Raw genomic sequence first — 17441 nt, 5'->3', positions numbered from 1 at the left:
CAATGAAAACACTTAAACCTCACAGTTCAGTTTCTACTCTAAAAAATTTTCTGGGGCCCTTATTTTAGGTTCCCTTCAGTTAATGTTCCTGATTCCATAAAAAGTCTTGGGTTGTTTTTGCGTATACACAAACACAAGGCAAGATCTGGTAGCCAGAGCCCAAGTCACAGGCCAAGACCTTATAATGCTAGGTAAGGTACAAAGGTGCTGTACAAAGAGATTCCTCCTAATTCTAAAGAGCGCATAGGAAACCTACACCAAGACTGTAGAAAATATAACAATGCCAACAGAACATTACAGGCTTCTGAAAAGGATTTACAAATTAAGTGGTTTTATTCTAAGTTAGGCCAAAAGATGTCAAGGGATGACAATCAAATCAAATCATGAGAGGCTATGAAGAACTACTTTCACCACTGAAATGACCACTGAACAAGTCCAGACTGCCTGAAGCAGCTATAGAAGACACCAGGTCATTTGCCAGGGCTGTGCCATGAGAGCATCCCCCACAATAACCACAAAAGATGAAAAACAGATTGACAACTATAACTGATCTGCCAAGCAACAACATGATAAAAAGGTACATAAACTTGTCATAGTCCTACTTTTGTATCAGTAATTAATAAAAAGGCATTCTGTCCTGGACCAGTTTCCCTAGCACTGAACCCAGGCTCATGCCCATGTTCCCAAATCTAAACACAAAAATATGCAGCACCTGAAGCTCTGGTGAAATTTATGCTTATCATGCTGACCAACTCTTCCTTTTTCTGATGAGTTTTTATTAGCTACACTACCTATGCATTCTTTCACACAATATTTAATTACACTGTTTTAGCTCATTACCTCTATTCCTTGTTCAATATTTTCAGCTCTTTGAAAATCAGGTCTTTGAAGTACTTTGTTTCTCTGGAGCCGATTCCTCAATCCTTGTTTACCAGCTCATGTCTTGGGGCATGTACTGAATCAAGAGCAAAACGTAGGCCCAATAGCTTCAAAGGGATGTCTTGCTCCCCTAGTATAATATAAACTTCTTTGGATTTAGTCCTTCACGTGAATCATGATCTGAAGAGTTTAAACAGGTTCGATCAGTATATATCCTATCCATTGTATGCTATTAAAATACAAAATACTTCTAGTTTTACGGATGTCATAAACACATCATGTTAGCATTTTAAAGGACATCCAGACTGAATACTGATCTTTTCTGCCTAGGCCATTTTCTTGCAGTAAGATTCCTGAGAAGCACAGCCTGGGAAGGCTGTTACAAACTACAGGACCTTCAGACAGGAATTTATGCATGTATAATTACTCCTCCAGAAAAACAATTTCTTCATCTGTCACATTTTTGCCAACCAACAGTCCTCTGGCTGCACTCCATAGGAATCTTAGTGAAAGAAAACAGTAGTTAAAATGCTTTAAATCAATGTATCTAGAAGTGGAGGCTGTCACTCCCTCAGCACTTTTCTAAAAAGACCACTTACTACAGACACTCATGCACATTTCTCCTCCCAATAGCATCACCTCTGTCTCTTCAGAGCAAGACACTGGAACCTGTGTGTAATTACTGGCAACCAGAATTTCTTCTGGTCTAGGAACTGTATAGACCTCTATAAAGGTGTTAAACAATCTGCAATGCACTCCTAGCCTTTTTTTGCCTGAATAATGCTGAGCTAACCATACGAGTAGAAAATAAAAGGTTGCCAAAGTCAACTGCTACTCTAGTCTCAGAATCTAATCCCAAGACTATGCTGCCTTTCTACAACAGCCATAAAGTAGTTTCCCATAAAATATACACTGCTCTTCCCAACTTCCTGAAACGATCTCCTGTAACAGTCTTATGTGGCAGTTCCCATTGAAATTACTGGGATGCTGAGCTCATCAACTCAAAAACCATGCTTTGTGAAACACTATTCGTTAAACAAAATGTAAAGGGGGGTTATACAAAATACTTAAAAGTGCATTGCGTGAAGAGAACTGGTAAAAATACCAACTATGGAAATGGTAAGCAGCAGTCAATAAAATTTTGTTTCCTCTAGAACCAGAGCAGCTCCTACATTGATACAACAAAAATACGTATTTTTTTGGTTAATCAAGTTTACAATGTTCTAGAGCTTATTCTATCGTTTTGAAACTGGCTGCTACTGAGAGTATAGCAATTCAACAATACACCATTAGCACATACATACTCTCCCATGCACTCCATTTTACCACTCTGGACAGACTCCATGTCTGACTTATTCCCGGTGCCACACAAACGCACCAAGTACCCTCAGCCCAGGTGAGATGGCAGCCTGCCTGTGCACTTTGCGTGCTCAGGACTCCTTGCTTACAGAAACCCAGAAAACCTGTCATACACTATGACCACAATTCCAGACAGCATCACCATCACTTTGCTTTAAGCTTTTTGTGGTAACCACACCCCACCACCTTCAATGTCTCCTCAACCCCTGCTGCCCTGAAACCCTACCGAAGGCAGTCCTCTCACCCTCCTTTCTGCCAACGGTCCCCACCACTCGGCGGGCCAGGAGAGGGCCCTGTGCCGCCTGTGGCGAGGAGGCGGCGGGCCTGACAACAGCCCGCCCCTCCCCAGCTCCACGGACATCGTCCCCTCCGAGCCGCGGGCAGAGGTGCCTCACAGGGCCGTCTCCTCACGGCGGGGGGGGGGGGGGCGCGCAGCACCCCTCAGGGAAGGCGCGAGGGAAGTAGGCTGCCACCGCTCAACGCCCCGTGACGTCACGCTCGAGGCGCGCGGGCTGCGGCGCGGCTCCCACAGCGCGGTGCCAGGCGAAGCCGCTGGCTCCAGCCCGCGCGCCCGCAGCGGGAAAGGCCTCCTGGAGCCCTAACACCTCCCCCACCCCATGGCACGTGGCGTGCGCTCTTTCACGTGACTAGGAGCGAGCCGCGTGATTGGCCGGCGGCGTCGTGGGGGCTTGAAACGCGGCCGTAGGAGAGGGCACTGAGGGGGGTTGTTGGAGGGAGGTGTTTGCTGTAGGGTGCTCGGGGATGCTCGGCCTCTTTTCTAAGGTGCTCTCCTACTTCTGGAGACGTGCAGGTGACGAGGAAAGAGAAGATGAGAGATGGGCGGCCTCAGGTAGGAGTTCCTGGGCCCGTTCTGGGTTTGCAGGGCCTGTGTGCAGCTTCAGAGTCTTGAGGGCGTTGGTGGTCTTGTCCCCCACGTGAGTGTGGCTGAGTGAAGACCTGTTGCCTTAAGAAAGGAAATCAGGAAAAGAAGACAGCTTTTTGACTACAGAGTGTGTGGGAGGGTTCCTAGCAGTACTTTTTTTGCTATGTTTCCTGAGTAGGACAGATTACTGTTGCTACTTAGAGTATGGAGTGAGGTGTAAAGGGAGTGTTGTGGTGGTGGATGGTGGATGCTTTGGGCTTTCCCTTGTGATATTGTATTAATAAATAAACCTTCTTCATCTTTCTTGTGCTGTAGAATGGAAATGATAGTGTAGCTTTGATGTTTTGAGGCTCCAAAATGGTGTACATTTAAGATGCCTTTGGTAGCATTACTCAATGTAGTAAAAAGTGCTTTTTTATATTTATGAATACAGAAAACAAAAAAGATTACTTACTGTACTAATAGTCTTGACTGTGAGTGTAGCTAATAATATGCTAGAAATATAAACTAGCATACTTAAGTCCAGCTTTAAGCCTGAAGTTGTACTGCAGTGCTGTTGAGTGAGTGTTTGTGTGATATCTAAGTAGATGCTACTTCTAATCCAAAAGACTTGAAACTCCTAGGTCTCCAGAGAAACAGCACCACATCTCACTTCAGAAGTGTATTAACTATAATATTATATAAAGAATTTGAAGAATTAATTTGTATAGTTTATTTACTTTTCCTGCTTTTTCAGTATAGAAATTTTAAATGTGTTGGATTCCCCATGCAAACTATGCTGAGAACTTTCTTTTGCTATGGAAAATCTTGAAAATAGTTGTTGGCCCCGAGCTTTTGCAAAAAGCTGTTTAGCTTGAAGGTATTTTTTTTATCTCAAATTTTTCAAGGTATTTGAATATATATATTTTATATATTCAAGTGCTGGATTCTGCACCTGAAATGGGGTAGTACTGGCCTGGCTAAACAGAGAGCTTTGGCTGCAACTCAGGAAAAAAAAAAAAAAAGAGAGAGTTTATGTCCTTTGGCAGAAGGAGCAGGCAGCTCAGGAGGACTACAAGGATGTCGTGAGGTTATGCAGGCAGAAAATTAGAAGGGCCAAAGCCCAACTAGAACTTAATCTGGCTACTGCTGTAAAAGACAATAAAAAAAGTTTCTATAAATACATTAGCAACAAAAGGAGGGCTATGGAGAATCTCCATCCTTTATTGGATGCGGGGGAAACATAGTGACAAAGGATGAGGAAAAGGCTGAGGTACTTAATGCCGCCTTTGCCTCAGTCTTTAATAGTAAGACTAGTTGTTCTTGGGGTACCCAGCCCCCTGAGCTGGAAGACAGGGATGGAGAGCAGAATGAAGCCCCCATATCCAAGAGGAAATGGTTAGCGACCTGCTACACCACTTAGACATACTCAAGTCTATGGGGCCGGATGGGATCCACCCAAGGGTACTGAGGGAGCTGGCAGAAGTACTCACCAAGCCACTTTCAACCATTTATCAGCAGTCCTGGCTAACTGGGGAGGTCCCAGTTGACTGGAGGTTAGCGCTTGTGATGCCCATCTACAAGAAGGGCCAGAAGGCGGATCCAGGGAACTACAGACCTGTCAGTCTGACCTCGGTGCCGGGGAAGGTTATGGAGCAGATCATCTTGAGTGCCATCACACAGCATGTACAGGACAACCAGGTGATCAGGCCCAGTCAGCATGGATTTATGAAGGGCAGGTCCTGCTTGGCTAACCCGATCTCCTTCTATGACAAGGTGACCTGCTTAGTGGATGAGGGAAAGGCTGTGGATGTTGTTTACCTAGACTTTATTAAAGACTTTGTCACCATTTCCCACAGCATTCTCCTGGAGAAACTGGCTGTTCATGGCTTAGATGGGTGTACACTTTGCATTTTAGAAAAAAAAAAAACAAAAAAACAAAACAGGTTGGATGGCTGGGCCCAAAGAGTGGTGGTGAATGGATGTGGGAACACTTGACTCAGTGACCACCTGTGAAAATAATGATATTATTGCTCTGGTTGGCAGAAAGCCATGGGAACAGTGAGGTTCCTGGCGAAGTAATCATGCTGAAAGAACACGGAGCCAAGAATTGTGTAGAGATAAGGTAGTTGCTGCTGAGTGGAAAATTTTGGGAAGTTTCTGCCTATGATTGCTGGCTGTTGCGTCGGCCACAAGTAGTAGATAAAAGGACTCGTTTTGTTCAATAAAGGGTCTTCGTTTGCAACCAGCTTCGGAGTCCCGTTTTCAATTGCAACAAATGGAGTTAAATCCAGTTGGTGGCTGGTCACAAGTAGTGTTCCCCAGGGCTCAGTATTGGGGCCAGTTCTGTTTAAAGTCTTTGTCAATGATCTGGACGAGGGGATTGAGTGCACCCTCAGTAAGTTTGCAGATGACACCAAGTTGGGTGGGAGTGTTGATGTGCGTGAGGGTAGGAAGGCTCCACAGAGGGACCTGGACAAGCTGGATCATTGGACTGAGGCCAATTGTATGAGCTTCAACAAGGCCAAGTGCCCAGTCCTGCACTTGAGTCGCAACAACCCCATGCAATGCTACAGGCCTGGGGAAGAGTGGCTGGAAAGCTGCCCGGTGGGAAAGGACCTGGGGGTGTTGGTCAACAGCCGGCTGAATATGAGCCAGCAGTGTGCCCAGGTGGCCAAGAAGGCCGATAGCATCCTGGCTTGTATCAGAAATAGTGTGGCCAGCAGGACTAGGGAAGTGATCATCCCTTTGTGCTCAGCACTGGTGAGGCTGCACCTCAAATACTGTGTTTGGTTGGGGCCCTCACTACAAGAAGGATATGGAGGTGCTGGAGCATGTCCAAACAAGAGCAATGAAGCTGCTGAAGAGTCTAGAGAACAAGTCCTATGAGGAGTGGCTGAGGGAACTGGGGTTGTTTAGTCTGGAAAAAAGGAGGCTGAGGGGAGACCTTATTGCTCTTTCCAACTACCTGAAAGGAGCTTCTAGTGAGGTGAGTGTCCATCTTTTCTCCCAAGTAACAAGCGATAGGACGAGAGGAAACAGCCTCCAGTTGTACCAGGGGAGGTTTAGACTGGATACTAGGAAAAATTTCTTCACTGAAAGGGTTGTCAGGCCTAGGAACTAGGGAAGTGGTTGATTTGCCATCCCTGGAGATATTTAAAAGATGTGTAGATGTGGTGCTTAGGGACATGGTTTAGTGGTGGGCTTGGTAGTGTTAGGTTATCAATTGGACTCGATGATCTTAAAGGTCTTTTCCAACCTAAATGATATTATGATTTTACAGTTATACATACAAATTGGGGAATGAGAGGCTGAAGAGCAGCCATGTGGAAAGAGATCTGGGGGTTTGTGTTGATGGCAAGTTGAATATGAGTCAACAGTGTGCCTGGCAGCAAAAAGGGCCAACCGTGTCCTGCGTGTCAAGCACAGCATAGCTGGCCGGCCGAGGGAGGTGATTGTCCCACTCTACACCACACTGGTGCGGCCCCACCTTCGAGTACTGAGTGTGGTTTTGGGCACCTCAATATAAGAAGGACATCAGGGTGTGTCCAGAGGAGGGTGACCAAGATGATGGAAGGCCTCGAGGGCAAGACTTATGAGAAGCGGCTGAGGTCACTTGGTTTGTTCAGCTTGGAGAAGAGAAGGCTGAGGGGTGACCTCATGGCAGTCTACAGCTTCCTCACGGGGGGCAGCAGAGGGAGAGGTGCTGATCTCTCTCTGGTGACCAGCGATAGGACACGAGGAAATGCAATAAAGCTGTGTCAGGGAAGTTCAGCTTGGACATTAGGAAAAGGTTCTTCACTGGGAGGGTGGTCGGTCACTGGAACAAGCTCCCCAGGGAAGTGGTCACAGCACCAAGCCTGTCAGTTCAAGGAGCACCTGGACAATGCTCTTAGTCCTATGGTTTACTTCCAAGTAGTCCTGCAAGGAGCAGGGAGTTGGACTTTGATCCTTATGGATCCCTTCCAACTCAAGATATTCTATGATTTTTCTCATGCAGCTTAAAGAATGTTGTTTTTACAATGTAGTTTGTATTTAACTAGCTTTCTTAATTGGTTGAAACCATAACTTGCCATAAGACTTCAAGACTGAAATGTGAAACTAATTAGTTGAAACCTGTTGGTATTGTTAGTTGAACAAGAGAATGACTTCTTGATAGAAGGGATGGCACTTTTAGTAGCTTTAATTACCTGTTGCATAGTTCTGTAAACAAGTGATTCGTTTTTATGTCAGTGCTTTTCCTCTGGTTGCAGGTGATAAAGAATTAAAAACTGTACAAGGAGTAGTGACAAGATTTTGCCATGATTATGGGATGATAGATGACATGATAATCTTCACGAAGGATGCTGTTACAAAAAATATGCCTCTGACTGTTGGACAGGAAGTTACTGCCACTGTTGAAGAGGATAAAACATCAGGTGGCTTGAAGGCTATCAGGGTAAGAGGTGAAGAAAAATAGTAGTCTCACTTTCTCTGTAAATTCCTTGAGACTTTCTTTTGGAGGTTACTATAGTTTTAGCCTTCCAAATTCTACAAAATAGTAGAAATTGCCAGCCCTTTACCTAGTGGCTATAAGTTGTTTTGGGTTTTTTATTGTTATTTTATTCTATCTCATTTAAAATGTTGTTCCTTTAATACTGATTCTCTGCATATAGGTCTAGATGTAGTGAGTATGAAACTATTGGTTGATAAAATTGCATCAGAATTTGTTTAATCATACCTAGTTCAAATCTCTGTGTATTAACCTTTTTGAGCTTCAAAGTCAATTTTATGTTATTGTTATATGAATGGAAAACAAAGTAAAAGCAGGGGCTGTTAGTTTACTCTTGTTTGCACAGAAGTGAATTTCAAAACTTCTTGTAAAAAGTCAGCAACTAAATGTCATGGAGTTATAAAAATGGAGATTTCAGTAACTTTCTTGCTTAACACTTCATTTGTAAACCTACTTCAAGCTTGACTATACTTTGTCAAAACTTTAAACTACTGTAATTTTTTTAATCTTATAGGCTCCACTCTTGGGTGCCTATAATAATCTACCTGACAAAGACTGACAGCAGTGCAAAAGCAGTTGATAACTGGGTGGTACAGAACCCATCTTCTTGGCTTGTATCTGCTTGGCTTAGCTGCATTATACTTTAAGTACAGCACTAGACTAGTGTACTTCATGTAATAAACTCACCCTGACCAAAAGTCTGAGCTAAAGCTTTAGCAGCTGTACAGAGCAAATCACAGTTGTGGTGGGTTGACCCTGGCTGGATGCCAGGTGCCCACCAAAGCCACTTTCACTGCCCTCCTCAGCTGGACAGGGGAGAGAAAATATAACAAAAGGCTCGTGGGTTGAGATAAAGACAGGGAGAGACCACTCATCAGTTACTGTCACGGGCAAAACAGACTTGACTTGGGGAAATTAGTTTAATTTATTACCAATCAAATCAGAGTAGGATAATGAGAAATAAAACTAAATCTTAAAACACCTTCCCCCCACCCCTCCTTTCTTCCTAGGCTTAACTTTAATTCTTACTTTCTCTACCTCCTCCCACTGGTGGCGCAGGGGGAAGGGGAACGGGGGTTGGGGTCAGTTCATCACACGTTGTCTCTGCTGCTCCTTCCTCCTCAGGGGGAGGACTCCTCACTCTTCCCATGCTCCGGTGTGGGGTCCCTCCCACAGGAGATGGTTCTCCATGAACTTCTCCAGTGTAAGTCCTTTCCACGGGCAGCAGTTCTTCACAGACTGCTCCAGCATGGGTCCCTTCTGCAGGCTGCAATCCTTCACGCACAGACTGCTCCAGTGTGGGTCTCCTGCAGGGTCACAAGTCCTGCCAGGAAATCTGCTCTAGTTTCTCCGTGGGTCCACACGCCCTCCCAGGAGCCTGTTCCAGTGGGGCCTTCCCACAGGGTCACAGCCTCCTTCGGGCATCCACCTGCTCCAGTGTGGGGTCCTCCCCGGGCTGCAGGTGGATATCTGTTCCACCGTGGACCTCCTTGGGCTGCAGGGGGACAGCCTGCCTCACCATGGTGTTCCCCACGGGCTGCAGGGGAATCTCTGCTCTGGCTCCTGGAGCACCTCCTCCCCCTCCTTCTTCACTGACCTGGGTGTCTGCAGGGTTGCTTCTCTCACATATTCTCACTCCTCTCTCTGGCTGCAGTTGCTGTTGCATGGGGTTTTTCCCCCTTCTTAAATACATTATCCCAGAGGCGTTACCACTGTTGCTGATGGGCTTGGCCTTGTCCAGCGGCAGGTCCGTCTTGAAGCTGACTGGCATTGGCTCTGTCAGACATGGGGGAAACTTCTAGTAGCTTCTTACAAAAGTCACCCCTGTAGCCCCCCAGCTACCAAAACCTTGCCATGCAAACCCAATACAACAGTGTAACTAGTTTAAAAGTTAACTTGTGTTATCTAGTAAATGGATGTTTTATAATTAAACATCTTAACTCATGCTGTCTATAAAGAATGTAATCAGCAAACATAGTGGCTTCAGGGATCATGTTTCAGATAATAGGAAGGTAATGATTAGCCAAAGTATTCTAATGTAGCTAGTAATCTTATTACTAAAGCTCTGATACGCAGGTTTAATAAGTAAGTTACCAGATTAAAGACTTTGTCATTACTGTGTTAAATTAGCAAATGATACCTAACTTGGCAAAAGGAGATCAAAATCCTGCATCGATTAGCATATAGAGTTTCTGATTCCTCATGCCTTTCTTTTATGCACCATCCTGATTTTGGTACTTCAGAGACATTTTGGTCAGTTGCCAGCAGTGTCCAGACATAATCAGCTGTCTGTCATATGGAAGTGAGTTTGTACTATTTTGGCACATTTGGTAATTCTGTTGGTACCAGGTGGCATATATTAATAGAGTGAATTACAGTTGGTAATGTACTGCACACTTTTCAGAATTAGTCTGTTGACCAGTCCTGAAACCGTTCATACTAATGGTGAGCAGAGACATACCTTTAAAAATACTTTCATCTGTCACCATGGGGTTACTTCTTATTTATATTTCTCTTCTGTTAGACGTGGGTCTTCTCTTGATGATAAACTTGAGCAGCTGAAGCTCCGCTGGATTTTTCTGTGCACTCTTTTGGAAAAGAGCCTCATGGCTTTTAAGTAAGGCCCTGAATATCAGTAGAGGCATTGACACGTCTATGGAAAGCAAGGTTGTATGATGTACTCTGTTCCTTGCTCCCTATCCCCCTCAGAATTTGAGAATTTGACCCACATGTTTTAATGTTCCATGTGTCTGAAGGTCAGGCTAACTCCATAAACTACTGAACACTTGGAAATCCAGGGGGTCATGTACATGTGCAGAGTCCTCTACAATGTATCTGTGATGTGCAGGAGACTGAACTGCCAGTGTCATTGTTGCATAAAACATCTAATTAAAATTGTGAAAAGGATGCATATTGTGGAGGCCACATGTTGTATGTACATAAAACTCACATACACATCTATGACTGGAAGTATACTAAAAATTTTAACACTGCCTGTTGATGAAACTTAGATTTTGAAGAGCTGCACTTAAGGCCAGTAGAGTCTCCGTAAAGAATGACCAGATACCAGGCTGCTTTGTGAGTGTTCACATGAGCAGTTTAGTACAATACGGTTCCAATCACTGTAATGGTCTTCCTTTGAGTACGACTGTGTGGATGAAGGATAAGTGAAGGTTGGTCTTTTCTGTGAGAAAGAGTTGCCTCTTGTAAAACACGTTAGTACAGGTGTTAGTCTGGTAGGTTACTTTATTATATTTCTCATCTTTTTTATGTTGAATTTAAAAGTCTCACTAGGATTCAAAGCTCTAACTTCATCAGCCACTATAGCTGTTAATCTTAGGGAAAGATCTTTATCTAATTAACATATAAATAGGAAACCAATGCAAAGATGCTGAATGCCTGCTGAAAGCCTTTACTGTAATCATTATTTGTCAATAATAAATATGCTTTTCATCTGAACATGATAATAGTCCATGAGATGTATGTCAGGCTAAGGGGGAAGACAAGTTTTCTTGCCAAAGTAATGAATTGAACATGATAAACTCCTCCCTAGAGGCTGGACTTAAGCTTAAAATAAATGCACACCTATGAGAACTTTTTTCCTCTAATGGTTGAATTTGCAGTAACTGTACTGTGTCTGATAAAATGAAGTTGACTAGAAATGTGACTTTTCAAGCAGGAGTAGTAGACAGAAGATAAAGACACTAGAAGACTAACTTGATTTGCATTTTACTCTGTGTAATGTGTGGGGGTTTAGATGCACTTTTCTGTATTCTTGAATTCTGTAGACTACTGAGGAAATGCAGTAGAGTTACTTGTGTAGACTTTTTTGAAGCTCTGTTGCTGATGTAGTAATAACTAACGATCTCATGAAAACTATTTCTGAGATGTTGGCAGTTAACAATCAGTTGGGTATTTTGGTTTTTTTTTTTTAATCTGGGTTTGTTAGGCATCTGTTTTTTAATACTTTATTTCAGGAAGATTTAAAAGGTTGCATGCTTCCTTTTTTCTCTGTTCTGTCCTTCCTTTAACTCAAAATACCAACAAGAACAATTCCTGAAGGCTAAAGTAAGAAAGATGCTTCATACTAAAGATTAGAACTAGATAAGAGAGCAACACTAAATTGTAAAATGAACTCCAATTAGATACAAAATTTTGAGGGGAGTTTGTCTTAGCAAATCCATTTCATTTTGAAACCAATGCAGTTTCATTGATTAAATAAAACTGAGGAAAGAATTTTAGCGGGGAGAGAGTTTTATTGTATGATCTAAAATGAAACATAAAAGGAATGTGAAAGAGAAGTCTCATTTCTAAAATATTACCAGCTCTAGTGCTATCAAAAAACCTAGTGTCTTAGGTAACTAGTAAGATAACTTTATGTCTTTTTATTTTCTTTAAGTGGAATGACTTTCCTATGTGAAAACTAAGTATTTTAAGTCCAGCAAGCAATATCAGTGCTTGCTGGTAAAATAGTACTCACACACACAGTCAAAAAATAAATTACTTTAAATCTTCATTCTCCTTCCTTATTTTCCTTCTGACTGACAGCTTTCACAATACTGTTGAAATATTGTCATCACTCCAAAATACATAAATCTGGTAACTGAAAACTACATAAGGATTTCCAAAAAAACTTAGGATATTTTATCAGTTGGGGCATGTTTTGCTGTATGTGCTAGGTAATGGCCAGTGTATTTTGTAAGTTTTCTGAAATAAACGGATTTAGACTAGTAATTAGTCTAGACTAGTACACCTGTTGTTGGGGTTACATTTCACTTGTGGAAACAGCATAGTGTTGTTTAAAGTGAACAGTGTAATGGTCACTGCAATGGAGTGTGCTGGGATAATATCACCAGTCCTGCTGTTAGCTCTGCAGTGGGTATATATGCCACCTCAGCACGTACGTAGAAAGTGTCCTTGTCCTAGCCAAGGATGAGTCTGCCTGCATAAACACTATGTAAATTTTCAGCAAGTACTTTCATGTGGAATTTTTTTGCCAGTTCCTTTGCTGACCAAGTCTCCATTGTAAAAGGTGCCAACTCACAGGCTAGTCCAGATAGCTTCCCTTACCAGTTTTTATTTTGGGACCTCAGCAGCTGGAATAGGATCCCTGTGATCAAGACAAAGCAGTTAATGTTTGAACTGTTTCTTCTTGCTTTATAATGTAGGTGTTCGTTATGAAAATTGTGCCTCCAAGGAAGAGAACTCACAGTTCTAGGAATTCTAGTAATTAAGAGCAGAGATGCTATATCCTTGCCCCGAAATAGCTGGGCAGAAAAAATGGTTTGTATACCTCGATAATTTGTAGCTTGTGTTCTGCAGAGGGCTGTTTAAGTGAGCAAACTTACATTTGAGATGGTGATACGGAGAGTCTGTAAGAAGCAGCTCTTTAGAGTTTGTTTTTTTTTATTCAGCTTATTAAAGAGCAACTGAGGGGCAGTCTGAAATACATAGTGTTTATAGATAGCATCTTGAAAACTTTTTTTTTTTCTTTCTTTCTGAAATAGTGATGTTCTAGTTCCACTTGTGTACAATCAGATTGCTGGGGGGGGCAAAGTCCTCTTGTCAATATGAAGAAAATTCTTAAGTAGACCTAAAGCAAGGGAATCATGAGAAAGATTTGACAAATCAACATGTAATTATAGTAGTTGTCAGTGTTGCAGCATACAGCAGACTTCTAAGAGAAGTTACTTACTGTTTACTATTCATGTTTTTGTGTACAGAAATGAAGAGCTACAGTGAGTATAGAATAAGGAGCTTGACATCCATAAGCAGTTGAAATTCTGATATTTATTGTAGGAATGTATGTTTAACATACAATTCTAAGTATCAGCTGTTTGAATGTTGGGGTTTTTTGTATTAATAGGTAGATGCAGCCCAGAATACGTGGGGAGAGTCCAATCCTACCTGTGATGCTTCTGAACTAAATATGAAAATATTAATTGGCAATATTACCTCTCTCTCTAAGGATGGTGGCTATATTAATCAGAATACTTTTTTTGCAATGGAAGACGTCTGTGAAGGTGTGTTGGGGCTTTCTTGTTTGCTCTTCCTTAATTTTTTTTTTTATATGTACAATAGAAATATCTTCTGGTAAACTTGCAGTCCACATCCCAAGAAAGTTCTAATAGAGTGTATGTAGTGAAACATATATAGGGATTTGGGTGAAGAAAGCTACCTGTTCATTCTCACTGAGCATAACTTGCAAACAGTCATGTAAGCCTAAGTTACATGTAAGCAAGTGTATTTTTCCACTAGCATCTCTTATGTAGTTTGTCATAAGCTACTGGGGAAGAACTGCGAAGAGACCTTTGAACTCAGTGGGTCTGAATACTGCATTGTTCTGGCTGGTCATTTTATTTAATTTAAACTAGTTCTGTATGGGAGTAATGTAAATGTCATCAGTAGCAATTGAAAAATGTTCTGTTTTGCATAGGTTTCAAACCTTGTGAAGGTGACTGGGTGCAAGCGAAATATTTTATTAACCCAACAACATGGAACAGTGAAGCAGTTGCTGTAAAGCCTTTGAGATATAAGCAAATAGATAAGGTAAATGTTTTACACATTGGTTTTGGCAAGAGGAATCTTGTGTGCAGTGGGGTTTCGAAGATGGTTTTAAGTTGCTAATATTGGTAGATCTTCTGTAACACTTATTTAAAAGATAAAGCATATCAACTCATCCATTTATAGGATTATTTCTAAAATAATAAAGCTTTTTGAAAAAGCATACACATTTTGGTTAGAACAGGAAGAGTAACTTATTTACTGGCTACCAACTGTTGATTTGGATGCTTACTGTTTTAGTTACGTTGGTTGTAATGAGGATGTGTGGATTTTCAAACTTTTTTTAAGTAATGATTGTAAAATTTATCATGTTTACTTGACTTTAGCCAAGTATTTTGCCTTAAAAACAACCGTTTTTATTTTAATGAAAATATTTGTTCCCTCTAGGAATACATATATTAGGTTTATTGTATTTGACTTAACTGTAATATATTGAATAATATTTGCATGTCAAGCACAGGAAAAAAAATTTCTCTTGCGACTGCTAGTACTGAAGTATAAATTAGATAAGTTGGTAAGTTGCAAGGCAGGTACCATGATTAAGTCAAATGTACATGTTGTAGTATGCGCTTAAGTGGAACCTAATGCTTACCTGAAGTATTTGTGTTCCTTTACACTTTTAAATCTGAAGACAAGCACAGTGATTCTAGGTTAGGGCTGTATGTTTATCTCCCATGAATAACTGAAACTTCAGAATGCAGCTCTATTAATGCTAGGATGACTGTTGTAGGAAAAAACTATGCAGTGGTAGTATGCCTATTAGCTTAAGCAGATAATACCAAGTAACACTGAATAACAAACTGTTACAGGTTCGCATTTCCAGCATCTGTGGAAGAAGTGGTACAGTAGATGACAGTATATTTTTCACTTTGGATTCATTGAGACTTCCTGATGGCTATTCACCTTGTAAACATGATCTAGTGAACACGATTGTGGTGGAGAGCAATCAGTCGTGTTATATTTGGAGAGCTCTCTGCTTGGTGCCAGTCAGCCAGGATAGGTAATATTCATTCTTTCTCTTTCCACTTAATAACAACTACAGATGAATTGTAATTATGCAGCTTAAATTTGTTGCATCTATTAAGCAAGAAATACTGTGAATTCTTCACTAGTTGACTAGAAGGCGTGATAGATCATTGGGAAGATCAGAGTGTGGTATGTTTTGGCCCTTGCTTTTTCTTCTTTTCCAGAAGGTGGAGACATCTGTGGTTACTGGAGAAGCAAAACTAGTAGCAGCTGAGCTCGGGGATATTGCTAGGCAAGGAAGGAATTTTGCATGGTTATGTTAGAAAAATGCCAAGCTCATGCTCTGACTTTGTGTTTCTTTTCATCTGTGTTCTTCTAGTGAGGACTTTACTGTTTGAAAACCATTCTCAGCAAAACTGATGTAAAATGGATGTTTCTTTAATCCATTTTGCTTAAGTTCTAATGATTCTTCAGATATCTGTCCTAAAATAATAGTTCCATGATCTCAATAATAGACATTCAGTAGGCTTGCAAATATCAAACTGGGAGGTTCTGCAGGCATTTTAGATGGCATATGTGATGTGAGGAGGATCTGGACAGATTGCAGAAAAGGCTGGAAAAAGTAGATGATATTCAGTATGGAGAAGGAGCAAAATTTTGTGAAATAATCAACTACACAAATATAGAATGGGCAACAACTAGTCAGTAGCAGTTCTGCAGGAAAGATCTGGAGTTTGACTTGTGAGTTCAGGTGTCTGTCCTGTGAAAAACACAAATACTGCTCAAATGTGTATAAATAGGGCTATTACCTGTAAAATCTGTCACTTTCAACGCTAACAAGGCCTTGGTAGGATTACCAAGCCTGATTCTGCAGGCCAAAAATAAGCTATCAACCAACTGGAAAGTCCACAGGAGAGCAAAAAGGACATTCAGATACCTCTCAAACATAGCCTTTGGGAGAACTTGCCTTGTTTGATCTCTAGGAAATATAGCTAAGGGCGGTACATATGTCCTCAAAGGAACTACGAGGAATGGAATAAGATGTTTGTTTTCACTGGAGATAAAGGATATAATAGATTTAAATTGTACCTAGATGGAGCTTGAGGTGTTTACATCACTCTGCACAACAGTACAATTTGTTCATTTATTTTGTCAGTTGGACCTGTTTTTAATGACGGATTTTATATGGAAAATTATTACTAAAGTAATGTTACAAAAGTAGACCTTAGGGTTGATCTCTCAGTTTTAGTGTATTTCCTACCATATCAAAAAATTGAGGCAGCTTGAGCTGCAATGGGAGACATCTAGTGGGCTTTGCTAGTAAATTGATGTAGCTAATAAAGAACAGCTGCAGTCATTTTCTACTTTATTGTATTAGATAACTAAGGAATACTTAGGGTATGTAAATATTGGTGAGATTGTTAAAATATTTCCAAGTTATTTTAGTGCCAGTTTATCTAACTGAATAGTTTCTTAATTGTACAATAGAAACTTTTTTTTTTTAATGGTTTCTACAGGTAGCTGAAACTGACAGGTTAGTTATGGTCACTGTCGCAGGAAAGAGCATGTGACTTGTGTTTCATAGGCATTTTTCATCAGTAATATGTGTGGTAGTTTTTCAGAGTGCTTTTTGGTTTTCAGCTTTTTTCAATTTCTTCTTCAGTCTGCTGCTTTCAGATTGTAGTAGTAAGCAGAAGACATAAATAAGTGCTTGGGGTACATGTAGAAACACTTCCGGTCTGGTCATTTTACCTCTTCAGCTCCAGTGCTAATCAGGACTTTTGCTAAGGAGCTGCTCTTTGTTGTGGCTTGGTTCAGCTCCCAAACAGATCCATAACAGCTTCAGCCACAATTTGATTCAGTTCTTCACCAAAGAGTAGCTAGCTTCTTAATCACTTTACCCTTGTATCCAAGGTTTTGTGCTGGTTTATTGTGCTGCTGACAAAAGGCTTGTTGTTTTTAATTTGCTGCTTAGATTGGTAAAGGTAATCTCATTGTCCTGGAAGTATAAATAGCAGAGAAAAAATGAACCCTCTCACCCTCACCTGCTTCTTCCTAAATACTGTGACTATGCTTTGGTATAGTGATTCTTAAACTTGTGCTGAATCAAAGATATTTGCTGAGTCTATTTGTGTTTCAAAATCGCTAGCTAAAATTAAAAATTATTTTTACAGACAATCTCACTCTAATCGAGTCAGTCTGGATGAGCCTTATGAAAACTTAATGAGAGACAAAGGAGGGTTGGAAGTATCAAGAATGACTAATTTTGGAACTCTGAAGCAGGGGGAATCTAAAAGAATGATCATTTGGATAGAGTAA

At 41.2% G+C, this 17441-nt stretch overlaps 1 protein-coding gene across 1 annotated transcript; it reads left to right on the top strand.

The window, feature by feature from the left end:
• The first annotated feature begins 3000 nt into the window (after window positions 1-3000).
• LOC128143591 (RNA helicase Mov10l1-like) lies at window positions 3001-15520 on the top strand. Its single transcript, XM_052790951.1, has 6 exons — window positions 3001-3088; window positions 7354-7538; window positions 13459-13615; window positions 14029-14141; window positions 14966-15156; window positions 15502-15520. The coding sequence occupies exons 1-6, from the start codon at window positions 3001-3003 to the stop codon at window positions 15518-15520; spliced, it is 753 nt and encodes a 250-aa protein (XP_052646911.1).
• Window positions 15521-17441: the final 1921 nt, after the last annotated feature.

This window comes from Harpia harpyja, chromosome 6, assembly GCF_026419915.1.
Source record: "Harpia harpyja isolate bHarHar1 chromosome 6, bHarHar1 primary haplotype, whole genome shotgun sequence".
NCBI lineage: Eukaryota > Metazoa > Chordata > Aves > Accipitriformes > Accipitridae > Harpia > Harpia harpyja.
This window is presented reverse-complemented; position numbering and strand designations above follow the sequence as displayed.

Excerpts from the sequence above, each read along its gene's own strand:
- LOC128143591 (XM_052790951.1), top strand. The coding sequence starts at position 3,001 with ATGCTCGGCCTCTTTTCTAAGGTGCTCTCCTACTTCTGGAGACGTGCA. Across the intron at positions 13,616-14,028 it reads AATGGAAGACGTCTGTGAAG|GTTTCAAACCTTGTGAAGGT; the intron begins GTGTGTTGGGGC and ends TGTTTTGCATAG. Across the intron at positions 14,142-14,965 it reads GATATAAGCAAATAGATAAG|GTTCGCATTTCCAGCATCTG; the intron begins GTAAATGTTTTA and ends AAACTGTTACAG.